We start from the raw sequence: 22,808 nt of genomic DNA, 5'->3' as shown, positions 1-22,808 counted from the left end.
TATAACTACTATAACACAAACTTTGTCCAACTCATGTAATGATTCCAAATAAGTAGCACTCTTTTGATTTTTATCAATTTTTTATCCCTAATACATGTACAATTTCCATTCTCTGACCATTAACAATTACCCACGATCAGATAACAGGAGCATCGTTACAAAGACAGAAAGGCTTGAGCAAACATGTTTAGAAACCTAACAAGATAAGAAAATAAGCAAAGAAGAGGTCTACAAAAATAAAATAATTTTTTTGAATATTACGCAAGCAATTATAGGTGACAAAACTCTGAAGGAATATGCACGTTCAGCAGCATCCTTCAGATTCAATTAATCATTCTACGAGATATAATGTTGTTTCTAACATAATATATGATGAGGGTAACAAAAACGTAAAAGGAAAAGATTTACAAACCATAAAATAATGAGGTACAAATGTACAATGCTAAAGAATAATTAATTATCTTTGAGATGTTCTTTTTGATGACCGTACACTGGCTCGACGGGCTACGTCCCATGCCTTCTGTGGCACATAAACACCAGCCTGTGAAGCAAAGAATGATTCGTAACCTGGTGAGTCAAAAGCAAAGCCGGTGTGCTTAGATTTTTCTCTTGGAAGCTGAGCGATAGCATAACTTCTGGCTTCATCTGGTGTCAGATGGTTCCCAATTTCCAGGAACTCTGTCCTGCTGATGCTGTCTACCTCATCTCTGTGAATCTCTTGAACAATTTGATAGTTGTAAGGAAAAAACCATCTTTGTAACCTGAAAAACAATATTATTTAAATTCATAAAACCATAAACACAATAACAGAACTTGAGAGCATGCAGGTGTTTGGAAAGGAACACCCAGACTGGAGTTGTCTCAAATTAGTTGAAGATAGAAGACTGGACACATGAAGCAGTAACTGGTAAATGGTAAACCAACTATCAATGGAATTGAGCCAATTAAGGGGTTAAAGAGAACTTGAAATTTAAATATATTATTTTTGCATATTGAATAAGATAATTGACTTTTCGATTTCAGTGGTGTAAACAGAATCTGATATCACTATACACCAGCAATGAATGAAAAACTTACCCCAGGTATAAGAAGTCACCAAAAAGTGCGACGATGGGGACCAGTAGAAGGGTAAGGTAGAAATAAAATGTGCTCATCAGCACATATATTGTGAAATACACATTTTCCTGCAGCAATAATATGGGAAAGAATGAAATTGGATAAAAGCGAGAAAATACAAAAGTAAAAGGACAACTTACTTGTCTGTCATTAGGGGTCATCACTCCAGAGTATATAAAAATAAAAACAAACCAAGCCAAAATGCTTCCTGAAATACTAAGATGGTGCCACCTTGTAATTGAATTGCATGCCATAAGAAGACGCAAGTTGACAGTTATAACAACACAAGTGAAGGCCATTGTGCTGACATCCCATAGACCAAAAATCTTTCCTGAAGAATTATGGCCATTCTCACTTGCAGTAGTTGTGAAGTAATAGAAGATCAAAGACTGGTAGAAAGCAAAGAAAGCCCATACACCCACAACTGCCCACTTGAAATAGGTATTTCTAATTCCTTCCTTATAGAGCTGCGGATATTTCTTTGCTAGGGAAGCACTTACATCCTGTACATTAGTATCCACAATTAAGACTGCTACCCTAATAGAAAGAGCATTGCGAGTGCACTTGGTATAATAGTGACAACAGTTCTACGTAAAGAAGAAAATTGAGATATGTACCTTGTCAAAGAGTCCAAGAATGATTACAGGAAGTGCTGTAAAAATGACATTGTATAATGACTGAAACCAATCATCATAAAATCTCTGGCCAGAGAAGCCAGTATGAAAGGTGAACCAAAATTGAGTCAGCGTGAACGTAAGATTCTTGTAGAAAAAATAAGTAATGACCTGCATTTAGAACTTGGTAAACCACTTCTGTAACGATAAAATAAGCATAGGTACATAGGTAGGTTGAACAAGTGAAGCAAAGTTACCTTGCATAATCTGATATATGACCATCTTCCATGCACAAGCAAGAGATCTTTAAGGAAGCGAAACTGAGCGATGGCAAAGTCACTAGCCATTACAGCTTGCATTCCTTCCAAACCACTTATACCAACACCAACATGAGCAGCCTGAATCATACTAACATCATTTGCACCATCACCAATACTAAGAGTTATTCTGCGTGCTCCTTTCTTGACCAAACTAGTGACCTGACAAGATGAATATAACAATACATTTCTGAACCATCTAAAATAAGTGGTTAAAATTCAATTTCTCAAATTTGAGAGATTATTTAAACAAAAAAAACAAATGGGACTTGAGCCGGATAATTTATAAGAGCATCTCAAAATACAACACAACCAGAAGATCAGAAGTAGGAACAAACTAATGCAGTGGAAATCATTAAACAAGTCAAGAAAAGGGGGAAAAAAAATTGGTCCTACTATAAATCATGTAATACAAACTCAAAGGAATAGAAGAAATGTTGAGAGAAGTTTTTTTAAGCAAGTAAACAATGTAGAGTGGCACACACAAAAAAAATTGACATAACAATCACGGGAAATACTTGATTAAATAGACAAGGAACATATTCAATAGAAACAAGAAGAAACTAAGCCAAAACAATTGATAAGATTCAATGTCAATTTATTCATCCTTGTGAGCAAAATTGCAAAAACATTACCCAACACATAAACATGGGCCAGACGGTAACCATTTTTCACAAAATTTACATGTGAAGGAATTTAAAAATGCATCATAGATACAGATAGGTCTAGCTATACAAATTATTTACATATTCATTTCACAAAAAAATGTATTCTAAGAGTCACCACTCACCACCTTGTTATCTGCTATCAAAGGATAATAACTACAGAAAAATGTTTTAACGCAACTAGAGCATAACACCTAGAAAAGATACCTGTGCCTTTTGAAGTGGAGAAACACGACAGCAGACTACGGAACTACAATTCAAGCTTAGCTTTAGCAGATCGACACGAAAACTTGGATCCAGCGCATACATTAAACATTTGCCATCAATTACAAGTGCCAATTTTTGTCCAAAAATGTGAAGGTCCTGCTGGGCCTCTTCAAGACATCGTTTGAGATCATGACTCACTGAGTCCCTAATAACCCGTGAAATCTCCACAGGATCACCCTGGCAATGAAAATGTAAGCTTAAGCCAAGACATGACACGACACAAATTTCTTAGCATTAGGGAAAAGAAACTTTATTTGAAAGGCACAGAGACATTGTATACCACAAACTATAAAGACTTTGAGTTAAACATTGAATCTTAGCAATATTGTAAACCTATACATGGTCTAGGGACTGTCTCACACAGACTTGCAGCACCTTTCAAAATCTTATTTATAGAATATTCAGGTTTTGCATAATTAGAGGGATATATCAGATCATCTTACCTTCTCCTCAGCCTCTCTAATTGCATCAGTTTCTGAAGTGATAATGAGTTGTTTCATATCATTATTGATCAGGTTGCATGCTGCAAAACAAAGAAAGGACTTAATATTTCAAGTAGAGAATAAAGAATTGATAAGGACTAGATGGATGTCAAAAAAGAATTGCTCAATATCTCATTTTGATGCATCTGAAGGCGTGGGAGACAAAATGTTTGCCATACCATATGCTATGTTTATTGCAGTTTCCATTTTATCCCCTGTCAGAACCCAGATCTTTATTCCAGCTCTGGACAAAGTATCAATGCAATCTGGAACACCTTCTTGAAGCTTATCTTCAATAGCAGTGCTCCCTATCAGAATAAGATCCTTTTCTATCATCTCTGCCACCTGCAATAAAGAAATTCAGAATTTAACATTACTGAACAATACCATAAATCAAAGCGCTGAACAATAAAAAGAGAGATGCAAAATTTTTGAGCAAGACTTAGAAAATGTTTAGCTAAACACATAACAAAATATGATAAAGAAACTGACTTTCAATTGTGCAAACTTGATAGGTATGTCAAATCTTGACATCAAACCAGTCAAGTAATGGTCAAGAAAAAAAGATGCACGTGAGTTTAGAAACCTTGATGAAAACAAGATGATAGGATACCAGCATGAGATCATTTGATGAGTCAGCATTGCAGATTAAATATAAACATCTGCACTTTAACTTAAACATTTTTGTCAAACACAGACTAATCAATTTGACATCACCAGAGTGCTACAGGTTTTTATTGTTCAACTGATGGAAGCGTGTCTGAGGCCTATGAAATTGACCATTGAGAATTATGAGACTGCATCAGTCATAATCATTTTTGAGAGCAGACAAAGTAGAATAGAGAAGATGAGAAAAAAGGAAGTAGTTTAAGCAAAAAGCAACTTTGTACAAAATTATGTCTCAACAAGTACACCAACAATAAATCATCTCAATAATTCTAAGCTGAACAAAAAAAAAAAAAATCAAATAATAATGGTCAAATAGCTCTTTGTCTATTACCATAAGTATCAGATTGTCCCTAGATTAGTGATCAGTGTCTACCACGCCAGATATATTGCAACATCTACAAACTAGACTGGCCATGACATTTTCATGAACATCTATCAAATTCAAAACACTACTCTCTAATTTAAGTTGACAGTATGTACCTAACAAATGTTTTACAAGAAAATTTCTCCATGATTTTAATCCTTGTTCTAGACATATACTTCTACCCTAAACACAAGATTGTTTAGCAAATCTCTTTTAGTTGTATCATTAGGGTAATCAAACAATCTGGGTGATGTGTGTTATCATTAAACAAAAGTCAGAAATAATACATAGAAAAGAAAATGCAACTGAGTTTTATATAACATGCAAAGAGCACAATATCACTACATACCTCATCGAGTTTCTTCTCTCTGTCTCTTAGAGAAGATTTTGCTTGAACAAATTTCTCATTCCAGTTTTCATAAGTATCAATTGTCAAATCCCTATAAGCAAGGCAAAGCGTACGTAAACCGGATGAACCAAACTGTTCCAAGTGCTCCCTGGTTAATCTTTTAATATCTTGATTGGTACCAGCCAATCTTTCATATATGACATTATCAGCACCCTGTGGATAGTTTAAAGCATTCCAGATACAACTGACTTTAGCTTATTATACAATAATAACCTAGAAGTATCAAAATTCAAAATCTGACCTTACAATAGAGAACAAGCCTTCCGTTTGGATAGCGACACACTACTGATTGGCGCTTTCTTGTACTATCAGAAAGTAAATGGGCAAATTAAAGTCTTATAAGGGTCCTTATCAACTGTGAAGGAAAGTTCTCAGTGACAAGAATATACTAACCTATTAAACTCTAGGACATTTAAGATTTCATAGGATACATCCTGTATATTTCCCATCTTTTCAACATGTGATTCACGTAGCTGAACAGTAGTTGGCGTACGCCTGCATAGATAAAAATCAACTGCAATTGAACCATTTGACATCAAGTTAAAAGTACTTCTTGTCAGAATATGACGCTTTCCAACAAGATGAAATCTTTGATTCTTTGTAGTTATCCTCTATTATCATCTCTGCTGTCAATATAAATGCACAGTTGGATTCTACTGAGCCCAGTCCATGACCACAAAATGAATTCCAAAGCCAGATGATCTTATCAATATATATGTACCCTAGAGGCTTATAAATGCATATCAACTAAAGATTCTTTACAGAGATAATATTGCCATTTAGAAGTTAAAATCCCAATCAATATCATGTAAAAGAGATATTTGAACTATTATAAAGGATATAACATACAATTTATATCAACAAATGCTTCAGTCATTAACAAACAGCATGCAATTTACAAAAGAATTAAAACACCATTATTACCTGTAAAAGAAAAACCCAAAGTGCTTAGCAGCAGTTACAAGAGCAGCCTCATCCGGTGATGCAGCTTGATAAACAATTTTTTCAGGAGATTCATCACCTTCTGGGAGAACAGTATGACACAACGCGAGACATCTAAAAAATTCCTACACATTACATAGGATTTATTTCAAAATACTATTGTATACAACTGTATTACAACTTAATCTGACAGATAGGCTACTTCCAATAAAGAAAAAAAACTCATGATTGTGTTTATCTATAAAGTGTCTCCTACATTCTCTTAAAATTTATGTCAGTAGGATGAAAGGCTCCAACAATCCAAACATATTTGTGGGTGTTCAAATAAATTCCTCAGTAAGAGCAGAGCCATCAATCGGGCTAAGGACCATTAAATTGTTAGAAATGAGACCTTTAAGCCCATCTTATAACCTTGAACTACACCAAAAATTACCAAGGAAATAACTATGCAGGGACCAACAAAGTCTTGAAGATATGACAAACCAACCTCCTTGGCCTACTTTCAGAGAATCTCTATATGAAGAACTATAAAAATTGATATAAAAATGCACAAGCTCTCAAAACTCTCTTAATTTTCTCAATAATTAGTTTGTGTCCTGCTCTTATCTGTTTTTTTATTCTTTTTTATTCTTATTTCATTCCATTTCTAAGCGATAAAAATTATAAAACTTAAATAAATTCTCCTTGTCAACCACCTATGATTTTAGAGCTCTTTTAGACGGAATTTAATCTGCTTAATAACAGTTCTCTTGGCAGTAAAAAAGAGCCACTCCGAACTTAAAAGTTCCTCCGTAACTTAAGCAAGATACCAAAAGCCTTCTACTTTTGCATCCCAATTTACACACTGGGAGTAGTCCAACAAAAGACCGGCATTAATGATTAATAGAATAAAAAAAAATATTACATCAGTGCATCAGTTGAATATAAATCTACACTTGAGAAAGAGCAGCTGAAAGTATTCATGTAAACATATATTCCTTACAACATCTTTAGTGACCTTAAAATCCCGATGAAAACTCACCAACTTCAAGACATCAAACTTTTCAAAATTGTCAGGTTAGGTATTATTGATTTCAACCAGGTTAAGCTGATGGTACACAGAGACTAGATAGGTTCGTCAGTTTGGGAGAACAGAGAGAACTGTTAGATAATAAAGTCAACTAACCAACCAATCTTGAAACAATCATGGGGATTCCACCATGTTGTCCATGATCTCAGAGTCATAGTTCCGCAGGCAAAAGTTGAACAGATCTACAAACTAAATAGAAGCTCTCATCTTCATAGGTAAGGCCACAATGAAGAAATTTAGGTGTTTCATTATATATGACTATGGCTTTGAAAGGAGGAACTCCTAGACACCTCAAGCATCCTGTAGGACCTTTTTGAGGTCAGGGAGACAATAAGAAAACTGGAATGGACTGACTGGAGTTATGTTCTAGTTGGTGATATCCCAGATTCAAGTATATGCAAACTGACAAGTGGTCCTAGTATACACTAACAAAACTTCATGTGAAATATTTCAATCAATCAGCTAATTAACAAACAGAAACAGAAGATAGTCAGCAATAGGCATAGGGAACTAAATAACTTGTAAACCACTTAAATCAGTACAAGAAATATGCAACAAAAATTGTAATTCTGTAGAATTCATGAAAGTTCTCAACTTTCCTAATATAAAGACACATTAATTATAAGGTTCATGAGACAAATTATCATGAAAACTCAATACTTGTAATCTTGACTGATCAACTTACTACAATGACAAACAACAAATTATCTACTAAGAAAACAATTATGACCACAACAATAATGCAAGCAAAAAAAAGAGCAAAGGTAGAAGCAATCAATATGGCATAGGTTTATGCAGAATAGATACAATAAATAATTATTATGATTTCTATTCAGTATTAAGAATACATGAAGAAAAAGGTTTTATGGACATTAGTATATGGTATTTATAAAACCATTATAAAGGGAACTACCTAAAATTTGGTCCAGTGGATTATTAACAAGATGGACTTCAGCAACTAAAATCTCATGAGTAGTTACTTGACCATATGCGAAAAATATAGAGGGATCTTATATTGTAACAAGAATCCCTAAATCATCCACTTGTAAAGAGAACATTTGGATTAACTCTCAGAAGGACTTTTCTACAATCAAATGTCAAAGAAATATTTCTGTGAAGATTACTAAATTAACCTTGAATATCTCAGGATCACGTTCGTTCCTCCAAGCACCACGCATGATCCTATCATCGTCAAAGTTGAAACCTTTTTCATAAACCACTGTGTCTGACTTTTGAATCTACAACCAGGAATGAAGGGATAAGTAACGTCAAGTTATCCAAAGTGAATAATTGTTAATAAACATCCTTCTTAAAAGAGATGCATATACCTCATTCAATGCTCTCCCTTCCCGCTGTGCTTGCCCTCTTTCAATTTCAGTAATACCTACTCCATATGACACACCACCAATCGAACACTTGAAAAATTCCATCAGATTCCTAGTTAATGTTCCTGTTTTGTCAGAGAATATGTACTCCACCTACACCAAAAAGCTCTCAGATTTAGTAACAAAAAGAGAACAAAAGTAGATTGAATGGATAAATAGAAAAAATTCATCTGTACAGTAGCAAGGAAATGGATTCAAGCCAATCAGTTCACCTCCATGAACTGAAATTCACACACACAAAATAAAAATTGCTATAGCCGACTTGCCTGTCCAGTCATCATTGAGCTAACTTGACATTGTTCAGCTCTAATTGTCCAATATTTTGAATTAAATCATTCCTGATATTTTGATTCAAATTTGGATCAATTTGGAAGTTGATTGGCTAATTGAGGACTGTGTTAGGTAGAAATTGATTTGGTCTGAAGAGGACTCAATTTGGTTGAGTTTTGACTGAACCAATATCAGACTAGCTTAAGCAAGCTCAATCAATTGGTACAGTAGAGAAGGGTTTATAATTTGACAGTAACTCGCCTCCTGACCAGAGGTAACTCAATGGAAGGACTAGAATCCTAGCACTTGCTCTGTATTTCAGTATAGGAACTATCTGATTCCATTCAGGATCAGTTGATGTTGAACATGGTTAGCCAAACCACATTCATTTTCATATCAAAGCTAATTCGGTAACATGTTTGCATTCACCTGGAAACAAATAAGATTAGAAAAACTGCAGCGTCGACATGGATAAGTGACAGCGCTCAAATAATGCATAAAAATTTTAACATGATGGCCATATTACTATGTAACTGAATAATCATTATCAAATTATATGTACTATAGCTGAATCTTATCTAAACCCATAGATAAACAGATACCAGAAGTCTAGAATAATAAATATGTTAGTAGAATGAAAATAATTAGAAACCATTACCTGCCCAAGTTCCTCATTCAAATTTGATGTCCGTGCCAATGCAGGGGTATTAGTTTCAGCATGATACATACGCAAATCTTTGTTGATAAACTGAGCACACTGAATGAACTTGATCATCTGAAAAAGAAACAATCACATAAAATTCTTGTTATATTAAATGAGACACATTGTGAACTTGAGATAGCACTCACCTCAATGGAAACATAAAGAGAAATGGGAATGATAGTTGAGTACAATGTTATTAGTGTGAACATAGTCAGAATTGAGACCTATAGAAGGGCAAAACCATATTCAGTCCAGGACATAAAGTATTTACTGTTTAAAATTTTCACAGTTTACCACAAATCTATTGCTAGGGTTAAACTGCTGCTCCACATCTTCAAAAAGTCCAAGGTAGTAGTATTTGCGATTGATAAAGACTCCACTGTAAATACCAATCAATGAGTTAACAGAAACAAATAACTGGATACATGTGCATGATATGAAATTTGAAGTTTTTTAACTAGCAAGGACATCAGGGCACAAAACAAGAGAATAATCAAGGTATGTTTTTAGCTTTAGCAGTACAGCTAATTTCTCTCTCGCAAATATAAAATGATGAAAGGATGATTGGGGGAAAATTAAATCTATCCTGCTGAATGGGTACTAAAACACTATTCTAGGACATAGATACTCCACTGACATCTGTCTTAGTTTCCAGAAATACAATGATTTTGAATACTACATTTTTGCATACTGTGATTTTTTATTTAACAGGATAGTTGATGAAAAATTATGCTTGCAAAATTAGCATATGTGATAAGTAAGTTGCATGACATGCTGTTAGTCTCTTCTATAACTACCCAGATAATAGATAGAACTTCATGCTAACTCAAACGTGTTCACACCAAAAGCATTACAGTTTGAGTTATTTTTTGCATGCCAGTTGATTGCATATGGAACTTAGTGGTACCTCAAGTTTAACATGTATTATAAAAATACCCACTCGATATATATGAAATGGTATAAAGGTTTTGAAAATTTGCAAAAATATCCCAATATTTCCTTGATTTTATCTTTACTGAGAAAGCTCCTTGACCATAGTTACTTCTGTAGTAAGATGGTAGTTACTTAAGAATGTTTGATAAATAAAGGGAAATTTTCATTTCACCCCCAGGTTTACTCTCTTTTTTCAAAATCCCTTCAAAGTTTTAAAATCGTCAAAATATCCCAAGTATTTTCAAACTCTTATCATTTCACCCCCTAACCACTAAAACCATTTCTTTACTAGACAGAAAAGCAACATGGCACATAAGTAGCATACACACAATGTCATTAGTCCATTAGGTGATGTTAATGATTAGAGGGTGAAATGACAAAAGTTTGAAACTTCAAGGGGTAATATTCTGGTGATTCTGAAACTCCAGAGAGCATTGTGATAAAGGGGCTAAATTGCAGAGGAACAAATAAAAATTTCCATAAAACAAATGGCATTTCTTTTCCATGGTCTTAGGTTTATTATACAATGTCCACAAGCTTTCATATATTAACAACATGAATTTCCTTGAATATAATTATTTCTGCAACATGATTTTAGTCACTTAAGAAAGATTGATAAAACATAGTAAAATTTTCATTCTTATTTCACCCTTTAACCACTGATACTGTTACTTTATTTGATGGAGAAGTGACAAGGCATATAAGCGGTACCCATCACATATTTAGTCCATTATGTGCTACTATTGATCAGTGAGTGAGAACACAAGTTTTCACGCTCTAGGGGTATATTTCAACATTTTTTTAACTCTAGAGAGCATTTTGATGAAGGAGCAAAACTTCAAAGGGGAAATAAAAAAAATCCTAAAACAAATGGCATCTCTTTTCCATGGTCTTAGACTCTTAGGTGTATTGTACAATGTTAGCAAGCTTTCTTACATTAACCAACATGAACCACATGATCTAACTGCTGCTTTAGTCTCATCTCTTTATAATTCAAAAATTATGAATAAAGTATCTGATAACATGAAATGACACTACCAAAACTAACCTATGACACAAATGGAGAGTTGAGATAAGCCATAACATATCACATAAAACTATGTTAACAACTTTTTTAGTATAGATCTTAATGTATTTATTCTTACTGAGATTGCCTTACGTATAGTTCAATGACAGAACAAGATCAAAGTTACTGACTCCGATAGTTGAGACTCATATGTGTTCATTGTATGTGAAACATAGCGGAAATGAAATAGACATTTATAAACAAACTTAAGTTTACCTTCCAATGGCTCCAATAAGACACATGAAAAACAAACCACCAAAGAGAGCAAGTATAAGTTTATCAAGTTTCCTCTCCAATGTACTTCGTTTTGAAGGGACACTCATAGAGTTCATCATAACCTGTCATATGATTATCAGAGGTAATAAATACATAGAAGTTGTTTCAAAAAGTAAAACAACTGATACAAAGAGCAGGGCTCCTTTAAACACAAACCTTTGTTTCATGACCAGTAAAAATCACAGCCCCGACAATATGTACTGTGTTTCGAAGGCTGCAACCCTATAGAGATTTTTTTAACACTGTCAAGGAATTGAAGAAACACACAATCTCTAAAAGAAAATTCTAGAAGATCCTGTGCAGAAACGCATAAATCAAATAAGCACATCAAGTGAATGAAAGTACACTATGCTTGCATGAACATGTCCAACATCTACGAGATTACATATTCCCTACAAAACCAAAACCTAGCAAATATGAGAGCACCATTACCATAAATCGATAGATGAACAACTGATAAAATCAATTGTATCCAATTCCCAGGTGTAGAGACTGTCAATACTCAATACCATAAGAATAACCAAGAACTGAATTCCAGTCTATCTAGTGGCCAAAAATCAACATGGCTCTTTATATGTGTCTTCCTTTCTTTTAGTGCACCAAAAGGTTATTTGTTATTTTGTAGACCAGAAGCATACTTTACTAACCAAAAAAAAATACTTGCCGTACTCAAAATTGTCAGATTGGCAAGAATTACCATATCATATAGCAAGCACTAAATTTCTGTTCACTAGGAGAGAAGTGGAAGGAAAGAACTTAGAGGGGATACAAAAATAAAAAAAGTATCCTCCTGGTTTTTTCTCATTTTATTTTTCTCCAAGTAAGCATGTCCTAAAGATGTATAAACAGTAGATTTTGTCACTGTGTTGAAGTTGAAGATATTCTAGAAAAGATTAGTATAGTGATCCAAATATCAAAAGTTCTATCCCTTAAATTCCACAAGATAAAATGATTTGATCCCACTGGATCAACTTGAAGAATCAAACAGCATATCATGAATGACCAAGATAGATTATAAAATGGTTTTGTGTTTTCTACCTTATATGAACATAGATAAACACAAATCGGACCGTAGTATCACTTGTGTCAATAAAGTACATACTGATATTTCTCAAGTAGACCAAAATCTTGAGAAATAACAATGAAATCCAAATACTTTAATATAGGCCTCCAAGGCACACCTACATCACCTCATTTTCACAGATAGTACATCAAGGTTTGCAAGGAAAAAAAAAATCATTCATACCCTATAAAATAAGTAATCTAGTCAAGCATTGTCCAGCTGGACACAAATCAGCATCTGTTCCATATGCAGCAAAAGTCCAGTGAACTACAAATCCACAGTTGATGCATGAAATTTGGTAGGTGAGCATGTGCAGGCCATGGAGTTGGGAGGTGGATCGTGTACAATTGTACTGTGCTGTAGCTTCTTGATTTGCAGAATAACGTGGAGGGAAAATTCTCATTTACACAATGTTAATGACACACATGCAGTGCGTGATGTTTATCTTGTAGAAATATTTTTGGCTTGGTGGATGGATATATAGGTGGTTGTTCTTTTATTATGGTTTAAGAAGAGATTAGTGGGTTAATTGTGGGTAATTAGTAGTATTCGAGATCAAATAGGTGAATATATAGGCTGATTTTATGGTGTTTGAATTCAATTTGAGTTAAATTTGAAGTTAGTTTGACTTAAGGTTGCATTAGGAGAATGATTTGGGTTTAAATCCGGCAGGATTTGGAGTTGAGTTGAGTGTTTTTTGGTTGAAACAGTATTGAACGGTATCAGTTCAATAGGTTAGGATTTGGTATGTCAGTAACTTAAGCCTTATATCTCACTCGCCTTCTCTTTTCCTTCCCTCTCTTTCCTTATGGCATGAATTGCTTTTTGTATCATTCTTCACTCTCAACCGCCCTCCTCCCACCAGCACTCATCTGCTTGTGCCACACCACCATTGCAGTCTGCAGTCACTTCTAGCATCACCATCACCTTATTTTAGGTCTCCCCTTCTCTATTTTATGGTGTGTGTAGGCAGGTGAGTTATAATTTTGGGTTTTCCTGTGCAGTTCAATTGTGAAATTGGTGTTGCCTTGGTATTTTTCATTTTCAGTAGCCGAGTGTGCAAGGATTATCTGTTGCAGTGAGGAGGCACTCCTCTTCCATCTATAACAGTATATTTGTCGTTACTTCAATGAATCATGGCTTGTATAAATAGGTCCATCTTCTCATTTGATTCAATCAAGTGAAACTGTAAGAAGAGGCAAACAAAAGGTTAGGAAGATTGGTTTTGTACAGTGTATTCCAGAGTGGAGAGGAAGAATCAGGCAAACTGATTTGATAATAAATATTCAATTGGAAAAAAAACAAACTTGTTAAATGGGTATATTTAAACAATTGTTATGGCACCCTTGTGTTTCTGAAAGTTTTTGAGTTGAGGGTTATTTGATGAAAGAGGTCAGCTGAGAAGGAATGACGGTATATCAAGGGTCAATCTTGGGGTTCTTGTTTGGATCAAAAAGGTGGAATTGAGTGATGGTTGAAGTGGAGGTTGAGAATTTAAGAAGATGGGGATTTGGAGTTGCAACTTGCTTGTAAGGCAGTGGAAGTTATTAGCCTGGTCGTAAGTTATTAGTCCGGTTGTAACTTGGCAATTGAGTTGTGAAGTTAGATTGGGTTGAAGGCAGATTGAGTGAGCTTGGAATTGAGCTTAGTCTACCAACTCTTATGGAAAATCTAGAGTTACCTCTCTTCTACTTACCTTTGCTTGTGTTATCTTATTGGCCTCTATCAGTTTCTTTTGTCCATAAATCATATTAACTATTATTAATGTGAATTACTGATGCAAAATATTTTACATGGTGATGTATGATGATATTATTCCATATTGATGGCGAATATTAGATTTCACGCCTTGGTTAGGATATGTTCAACAAAAGGCATAACATGAGATAACACTAGTTGAATTAATTACAAATGATCACTTGCTAAGTATGAGATACTTGTGAATAATGACTCTTTTGTAGATAAAGTCTTTGGCCTGTAAGATATTGGACCATAATAGTTATACTAGTTTTTCTCTCCTCAATTGTGTATTGGCCATGCCGATGAGAATGAGCTTGGAGCTTTGGTAGTCACCAATATGGGGCATGCACGTCCTGTGATGCTGTCATTCTGTAACACAGTGTAGGAAATGCAAGGGCACCAATGAGTGGATCCAACAATGCCCATTTGATTGCATTCTAACAATTAGCAGTCCGATGATAAATTACGCATTGTGTTGATTTCCTCTTTTCTTGCAACTCTAAGGTCATGAGAATAGGGTGTATAGATCTTTGATGGGTTGTGGTCAATTTTGCATGACTTTTCATAATTTTGGATCTGCTCAGCTCTGCTTACCTATTTTTCTCATCAGTTGAAGCAATATATCTAATTTGATAATCATCTTTCACTTCACATATGCTTTTAATTGTGAAAGAACTTGATAGTAGATATTTCTATGCAATTTTGGGCTTTTACTTAATAGATTCTTCATGGTATGATTTAGTGAATCTGATTGTTAGTATTAAAATATTGCTTATAACTGTATGGGTGTCTCTAGCTTAGCTTAGCAGGTGCTAAAGAGATTATGGTGTAGCCATGACGGGTTCTATGCAATACAAAGGTCATAGAGAATCACTCAGATGTGACAATAGGTAATACAGGGAGGGAACTAATATTTTCAAGAGTGTCATAATTGCTGTATTGGATGTACAAATAGAGATGGAAGTATGGAGTGGGGAAAAGGTTGTGTGAGTTTTACTTTGCTTTTGTGTTTTCTCTTTTTCATATGGTTTGGATCTTTTAAACTAGAGGTTATATATCTGAATATCTTTAAAAATAATAGTATCTTCTCCTGCTTTGTTAAAAAAAATAAAATAAAAGTATTTTCGCTTGCATTGTTGGAAAAACAATATTATTCTAGTACCACATTGGCCAAACAAATAAACAAATACTTATGAAATAGCGAATAAACAAATATTAGCGTAACTTCATGAATGGCAAAAATATCACAAAACAAATAAACAAATACTTATGAAATAGTGAATAAGAGACTAAATCTTAGAACATACTAGAAACTTCTTTTAAAATGACAAAAGCATTATCACAGTTTAATTTGTTAAACAAACAATATATATTATAAAAATAATAAAAATGGGAATAAAAGTCTTTGTTCTTACTCTAAGTAGAATTTGATTTGGAGAGAGAGGTAACGTCTGGTTTTCAACAATAAGGTTTCCAGTAAAGGTGTACAGTGAATTGTTTGGTTGCTCGCACTGTATTTCCCCTGCACATGTATGAATAATGTTGGTAGGGGCATTAGTTGGAAATCATGAAAAGTTCTCATGCAGAACAATAGACAATTTTCATTAGTCAATCAAGCTAGCAAACAGTAGTAAGTGTAGAGGCTCTAGTGAAAGAAATGGTTCATACTGGCAATAGCCTAAAAATTAGTCATAATTTAGTTACGTAGTCACATCAAGTTTAAGGGAGGCAAAGCTTCTAAACTAAGAAATATAGTTTACACTTTACAGATTAAAAGCAAACAGATCTAAATTCTAAAAAAATAGAGAGTCATCTAAACCTACAGTTTGACCACACAAAACCTACCTTTTGAGTAAGTGAATATTGGATAAGAAATATATATTTAAGGAAAACCTCAATTGTGTAACTACTAGGAAGATGCAACAAAAGTGTTCCTATACTGTAATATAGTTTAAAAAGAATCTTAGAATGAAGAACTCTATGCAGCAGGAGGCACACATCCTATATAGACAGACCTAAAGAAACTAATAAGAAAATAGAAGTATTAGGAATTAGATGGCTCATTTGATTAGTATGTATCTAGAAGAGCATAAAAATCAGGAAACAAATATCAAAACCTTTAAAATCTTGAAATAGAAAATTGAATTTTCCAATGACAAATATATCAAAAGAAACTACTCAAACATGAGATAGAACTATGCAAGGAAATCACTCTAAGGTCTCCAAGAAATCATCTTAATAGCTTCAGAAACAATTTTACTAGCTGAAAGTCCAACTGCTGCCAGAGAATGCATGAATAATGATAGAATATGCATGTTTATTTCCTGTTGCATTTGCATCCATTAAACAAAAGAGAAGAAAGAAGTCAAAAAAAATCCCAAGATATCATTTGGTTAATACGGTCCTTGAGAATCAGTTATCGCTCATGTCAATAAGAACACTGATAAAAAGCAATTATTGAAGTTGATCATCAAGAACCAATCAAACCTTTAAACTCAGAAGCTTTCTCAGGAAACACATAATCCCATGTTCTTTCTAAAGCTTTTCTTATCTTCAAATTGGTTTCCCCATCCAGATTTGCAGTCTAAAACCACAAATACAGAAATGTCAACTATCAACTACAAAGAAGAAATCAGGCATAAAAAATTCTGACATTCAAGTTCTTGACCAAATCTTCCATGTGGACATGTCAACACTTTAGGTCCTTAAAGTAAAAAAAAAAAGATACCTCGATGTAGCAGACTCCATCAGGATTTGTACTAGCTAGGAACAACAAATCAGCAGGAAAAAATTCATCTTGTTTGACCTGCTCCATATTGAACATCATTATAATATCATCATATGCACAGACCACAGCCAAAGTAATAAAAACATTGGGGAAATAGTCAAAATTGTAAACACAGTCCAAATCTACAGAAGCATTGACTGGTGAACTGACATACTGATATCACTTTTGCTTGGTATGGCCTAAGTATCATGATTAATTGTCTGCAAATTACAATTTAGTTTTCTTTTTTCCTCATGAAAGATTTTTTATAGAAAAACATTTTGTTACAGATTCATTGATGATTGGAATTTTTTTTTTAAACCAGTAATCATTTGGTACAAAACTTTCTATGCACTTTCTCCATTATCAGACTCTAAAACCATAGTTTAGCAAAAAGTGAAGAAACAAAAGATTCCATGTCAAGGTCTTAGTAGCCATGCAATAAATCTTGCAAATACCAATGCAAAAAATATTTTCTCCAAATAACATAGATGACCACAATGCTAAATATCAAATGTACTGCTACTGAAGGAATATGAATCCAAGAATTATTAGCAAACACAATCATGCATACATTGTTAGAAAGAGGCATATAGAGTTTATATTGTACCCTAATAATGTCGCCAACTTGCAGCTTTCTCCAACTAACAGTTTCCCAATTTTCACCTTGCAGCACATCAACTGGAGTACTATTGATTGCAATATCATTTTGGAAACGCTTCTGTACCAGAGAGCATGTAGATTGAGAGAACAAATAAAAAACTTCCATATCAAAGTTTGCTCAACACAAAGATGATGAAGAAAAAATATAAGGGGGCGTTTGGTTCTTTCCTAGGAATAGAAATCGGAATGGGAATCATTGTATTGTGGAATGGGAATGGGTATAAGCATGGATATCACTCTTAAAAGCAATGTTTGGTTAGTTACATATTTTCTATCGGAATAAATCAAAATTTCCTTTTTTACCCTTAAAAGAAAATAAGAGAAAAAATTAGATGTGAGAGAAAGATGAATGTGAGAGAAAAATATGATGAAAGAGAATGATGAGAGAGAAAGTCTCATGAGAGAGAAAGTGTGATGAGAAAGAATTAAGAGAGAGAAAGTGTGCTGAGAGAAAATGAGAAAAGAGAGTGTGATAGGAGAGAACATGATGAGAGAAGATGAGAGAGAAAATATGATGTGAGAGAAAGTATGATGGGAGAGGATAAAGAGAGAGAAGATATAATGAGAAAAATGAGGAGAGAGTGTGTGATGAGAGAGATTGAGGAGAGAGAAAGTATGGTGAGAGAGAAAGTGTGATGAGAAAAAAGATAACAGTGAGTGTGATGGGAGAGATTGAAGAGAGAGAAAGTATGATGAGAGAGAAAGTGTGTTGAGGAAAAAAAAGGAGGGAGTGTGACAAGAGAGATTGAGGAGAGAGAAAGTATGATGAGAGAAAAAGAAGGAAGAGAGTGCGATGGAAGAGATTGAGGAGAGAGAAAGTATGATAAGAGAGAAAGTGTGATGAGAAAAAAAAGAGGAAAGAGAGTGTGATAGGAGAGATTAAGGAGACAGAAAGTGATGATAAAATGATGAGAGAGAAAATATGATGAGAGAGAACAAGGAGAGAGAAGTGATATGAAAGAAAAAATAAATAAATATATTTTGATATTTGATATTAAGGGAGAAAATTTTAATTTTAGATCAAGGGTATTTTTGGAATAAGGGAATATTTTGATTTATGAAAATAGGGTAATGACTCATTGAAGGGGAGGTACATGGGAATGAGTTATTATCCAATTTCAAGGATTCATTCCCTTATTTGCATTCCTATTCCTATAATCCAAACATTAACAATGACAATCAATGATTCTCATTCCCATTCCCCACTCCTATTCCCCTAAACCAAACGCCCCCTAAGAGTAGAAGTTTTACTAACCCAATCTTCAAATGCCTCCTTAATAAGGGAGACCAAAAGAACTAGACTAAGAGGCACCACATTGGTTACAGGAGACACTGGACTGCAAAAATGACAAGCAGCTTAATACAGTGGTTACAAGGAAGCATAGTTGAAGAACAAATAGATCAAAAAGTTGTGAATGCTATCTCAGAAAAATATTTACCTGATTGGTGTAGTAGATAAGATTGAAATCATGAGAAAATACAGATTAGCAACCCGCCTGAACTGTCAATTTTATCACAAAACTGTTTTTAGGATAGAATCAAATAATAGATATTTGAAACTAAATGGACTTAAAATATTTGCAGAAAAATTTTTAAAAAAAAATTCTCCAAGCTACACATTTGTGAATAAAATACCTGTTCAAATAACCCCTTTGGTAGAAATGTCAAAATATTGTATTTCGTCGTTGATACAGAATTAACCTGAAATAATAGTAGTGCCACTAAGTATATTAGTATCTTACAAAAGAAATAGGATAAATGCCAGCATATCCTGCAACAACTGTTAAACAAGAAATTAATTCAAAACAAATTTTACATAGAAAGAAAATGAAATAACTAAGATCTATAGGTTATAAACTAGAAAAGCCAAGCATTAAAAGAAGGACCCCCAATAATATGCACACAAAAGAATGTTGCAAAAGAAAACTAACTGCCATATACAACTGCATCATCAAGGTACAGAAATATTTTTTGATTAAGTATATAACAGGCACTCACAAAACCAGTGTGATTTCCTGTCACTTCATTGCTTGGGCCTTGCTCCTAAAGGAATTAACTTATATCTGTATAGAGAATTCCAAATGTAATAATAATTTAGTATTGTTATTTGTCAATATGACATTATTCCTGATATTAAGATAATATATTATTAAATAATGCAGAATTAGATATTATATACAGTTAACAATCTGATATTCAGTGATAAATAATATTCATCCATCTTAAGATTTTGACCATCTTTTGAAATCTTATGTATGAAGTTTGTTTTATTTGATTCATTTTCAACCAGTTTCAATTTTGTCAGTCCATCAATCTATTGGTAGGATTCTCAATTTTTCTGACTTCCTTTCTGACATTGATGCCAACACAATATACATTTTATCTGGATACTAATACCAGAACCAGTTTTGGCAATCATGCTTTGTTATCCCATGATTCCTAACAAAGGCCTATTTCACATGAATATAATGACTAGAAGATGTCAATATTACAATCATCAAAAAGAAAGGTCACTTGTGTACTTGCTCCTCAGTTTCTCAGGCAACCTGTTTGTCCCACTTCCATCAAGTTGCAAGATAACACTATGCTTGCGGAATGTTAACAACACTATCCATATTTATGCTCTTTTGCCAACATTCGCTTCCTAGTAATATTAGACGTAATGAGACAATTGTTAAGATAGAAGATGACGAGTTGTCTATAACTAAGAGTTTTAAATATTTAGGATTATTTTTACAAAATGATGGAAGGATTGAGAGAGATGTCTTATATAGAATACAAGTGGGATGGTTAAAATGAGGGAGAGCGTTAGGTGTTCTTTGTGATCGTAAAGTAAAAGGAAGTTTTACAAAATGGTGGTTAGACCTGCTATGTTATATGAAGCTAAATGTTGGCCTACAATGCGAGCACATGAGCAAAAGATAAGAGTTGCATATATGAGGATGTTAAGATAGATGTGCGGACATATCAAGATGGACAGGATAAGAAATGAAAATATTAGAGAGAAAGTCCGGTTGCACTTATTGAGGGAAAACTCCGGGAGACACACGGACATATACTTAGGCGACCAATAAATGCTCCAGTTAGGCGATGTGAAACTATGAGAAATGTCCATATCAAAAGAAAAAGGGAAAGACCAAAAAAGACTTGGTTAGTAATAATAAAATATGATAAAATTTATTTAAATATAAATGATTATCTAGTAGGGGATAGAGTCCAATAACGTAGAAAGATCTATATAGTTGACTCCACCTAGTGGGATAAGACTTGGTTGTTGTTGTATGCCAACATGAGCTTCCTCATAGAATGCCCAAATCACTAGCGACTGTATCTTAATTCAATTTATCTATACACAAATTTTATTTTACACTTAGCAAAGTTAACTTCATTCTAAATGCCTATAAGTGAGCTTATTAAAACTTTTTCTCTGCTTAACAGAATTCTATTGTTCTATTTGAAATGCTATCAATCCATCAATTTATCTTCACAATTACCTTTGTTGAATTTGATAACAATTATAAACCGCCGCACAACAAGACAACCTAGGGATACAAAATCAAAGTAAAATAACAGGGAATGTGGTAGTTGGCTCTATTCCAACAATCTAATATTGACTCTTAAGGTTAATAAACTCAGCAATCAAGAAGGAATTAAATTTACATTATTTACATCAATCTAAAAATCTCCTTATCAGGAAGGAAAAAAAACTCATTATGGATGGAATTAATCTAGGTCAGGCCACTCTTAGGAAGAACGTGGGAATTAGAAGTTGCCTTAGAGATAGAAACCACGACATTAAATAGCCACTAGATGGTGCACACTTGAATCCATTTATACACCTTGTGTATCTTATTGCGCAGCTGCTTATGGTACATCATTAAGCATGCTAATTAACGGGTCCTTAAGAGTGAATATAAAGAGATTTAGGATGCCAAATATATACCTCGGTATTGAAACACCATAGATAATGTGGCCACAGACCTAAGTTTTGACTGAATCAGAGTAATTCAGTTAAAAGGAACAATCATAAAGCAGAAACATCGCATCTCATAACCGCGTAATCCAATCAAAAAGACAAGGCGATGAATTAGATACCGAAGAAGGCTCCACTGACCTTGAATCTAGCCAGGAGGTTGGCCTCGCGGTCGTTGCAGTAGATGGTTCGGTGGCTAGGGGCCTGGGGCTGCACCCGGCCGAGCCTCACCGTCTGGGAAGACACCTGCCGGAGCTGTGCGGCCTCTCGGCCCCTTGACGGGCTTGACCCGCCCAGCCGCGCCATGCGCACCCTCTCCCACCCCTTGCCGTCCATCCTCCGTCCTCAGCTTCCGCAGATCAAAGCCCTAATCTCCTCTTCCTCCTCACCGTCCTAATTCCACTTCTCTTTCCGACGCTCCAAGAAATGAATTCAAAGTAAGATTTCAACAAACACCCGAGTTTGGTTCTCAGATCTCATTCCGTGACCAAATCAAGAATAAGCGGATCGAGATTTGGGGATTCAGAATCGAGGCCGGCGGTGATCTCATCTCCGTCGCAATAAAGCAGCGAGAAATCGCGGTGAGGGGAGGCCGAAGGGCGAAGGGCTCGTTTCTCGTAATAAAAAGGGAGGCGAGGGGAAGACCATGAACAGAAGACAGAACGGGAAAGGAAAAGGAAATGGTGAGGAGAAAGTTAACGGGCGCCGTTCCGTTCCCGTGACGATGCTACGAACGTGTGGGAGGAGGAAAGCCGTCTGATTTTCCTATGACCGCCTGCGATGACGATGGAGATCGGACGGGGCTTATTTTTAATAGGCCTTCAGAATCGACACCATCACTGGTACTCGCGTTATTATTCGGAAAGATTATCGGGACCCAAAAGGGCCCCAGGAAATAGCCCAATAGCAAGGCCTGTTTAAGAAATTATAGACAAAGAATTCTAATCTGGATCGCCTTTGTAAATTTGACTTCAGCCGTGGTAATCAAAAGCAGGTAAACATAAAACGCGCTTACCTAAAATACTTCGCGCCGCCGGACGGTGAGGTGGTAAAGG

At 34.7% G+C, this 22,808-nt stretch overlaps 1 protein-coding gene across 3 annotated transcripts; it reads right to left on the bottom strand.

The window, feature by feature from the left end:
- Positions 1–229: 229 nt before the first annotated feature.
- Positions 230–22,423, bottom strand: LOC122042220 (phospholipid-transporting ATPase 3-like). 3 transcript variants are annotated; one of them, XM_042602222.1, is made up of 27 exons: positions 21,895–22,423; positions 19,416–19,481; positions 19,220–19,281; positions 19,036–19,117; positions 17,728–17,838; positions 17,079–17,156; positions 16,838–16,934; positions 15,766–15,872; positions 11,704–11,769; positions 11,488–11,609; positions 9,567–9,651; positions 9,419–9,496; positions 9,228–9,344; positions 8,243–8,392; positions 8,048–8,152; positions 5,828–5,970; positions 5,297–5,398; positions 5,145–5,208; positions 4,844–5,056; positions 3,641–3,806; positions 3,423–3,502; positions 2,920–3,156; positions 1,988–2,209; positions 1,734–1,901; positions 1,257–1,619; positions 1,078–1,184; positions 230–761 (listed from the first exon to the last, which is right to left on the bottom strand). In XM_042602222.1, exons 1-27 carry the CDS (start codon positions 22,087–22,089, stop codon positions 458–460), a joined length of 3,690 nt encoding a protein of 1,229 aa, XP_042458156.1. In that variant the 5' UTR covers positions 22,090–22,423; the 3' UTR covers positions 230–457. The 3 variants fall into 3 exon arrangements, with proteins under 3 accessions (XP_042458156.1, XP_042458157.1, XP_042458159.1); XM_042602223.1 differs by lacking the exon at positions 21,895–22,423 and having other exon boundaries at positions 19,220–19,276; XM_042602225.1 differs by lacking the exons at positions 19,036–19,117; positions 19,416–19,481; positions 21,895–22,423 and having other exon boundaries at positions 19,220–19,251.
- Positions 22,424–22,808: the final 385 nt, after the last annotated feature.

The sequence above is a fragment of the Zingiber officinale genome, chromosome 2A, assembly GCF_018446385.1.
Source record: "Zingiber officinale cultivar Zhangliang chromosome 2A, Zo_v1.1, whole genome shotgun sequence".
Lineage (NCBI taxonomy): Eukaryota > Viridiplantae > Streptophyta > Magnoliopsida > Zingiberales > Zingiberaceae > Zingiber > Zingiber officinale.
The sequence above is the reverse complement of the archived record's forward strand: the minus strand, read 5'-3'. Positions and strand labels throughout refer to the sequence as shown.

What these genes read in the sequence shown, in the direction of transcription:
- LOC122042220 (XM_042602222.1), bottom strand. Translation starts at nt 22,089, where the DNA reads ATGGACGGCAAGGGGTGGGAGAGGGTGCGCATGGCGCGGCTGGGCGGG. An exon ending in AGGAGGCATTTGAAGATTGG is followed by an intron (nt 17,839 to 19,035) that starts GTTAGTAAAACT and finishes TCTCTGGTACAG; the next exon opens with AAGCGTTTCCAAAATGATAT. An exon ending in CTCCACTTCAAAAGGCACAG is followed by an intron (nt 2,210 to 2,919) that starts GTATCTTTTCTA and finishes TCATCTTGTCAG; the next exon opens with GTCACTAGTTTGGTCAAGAA.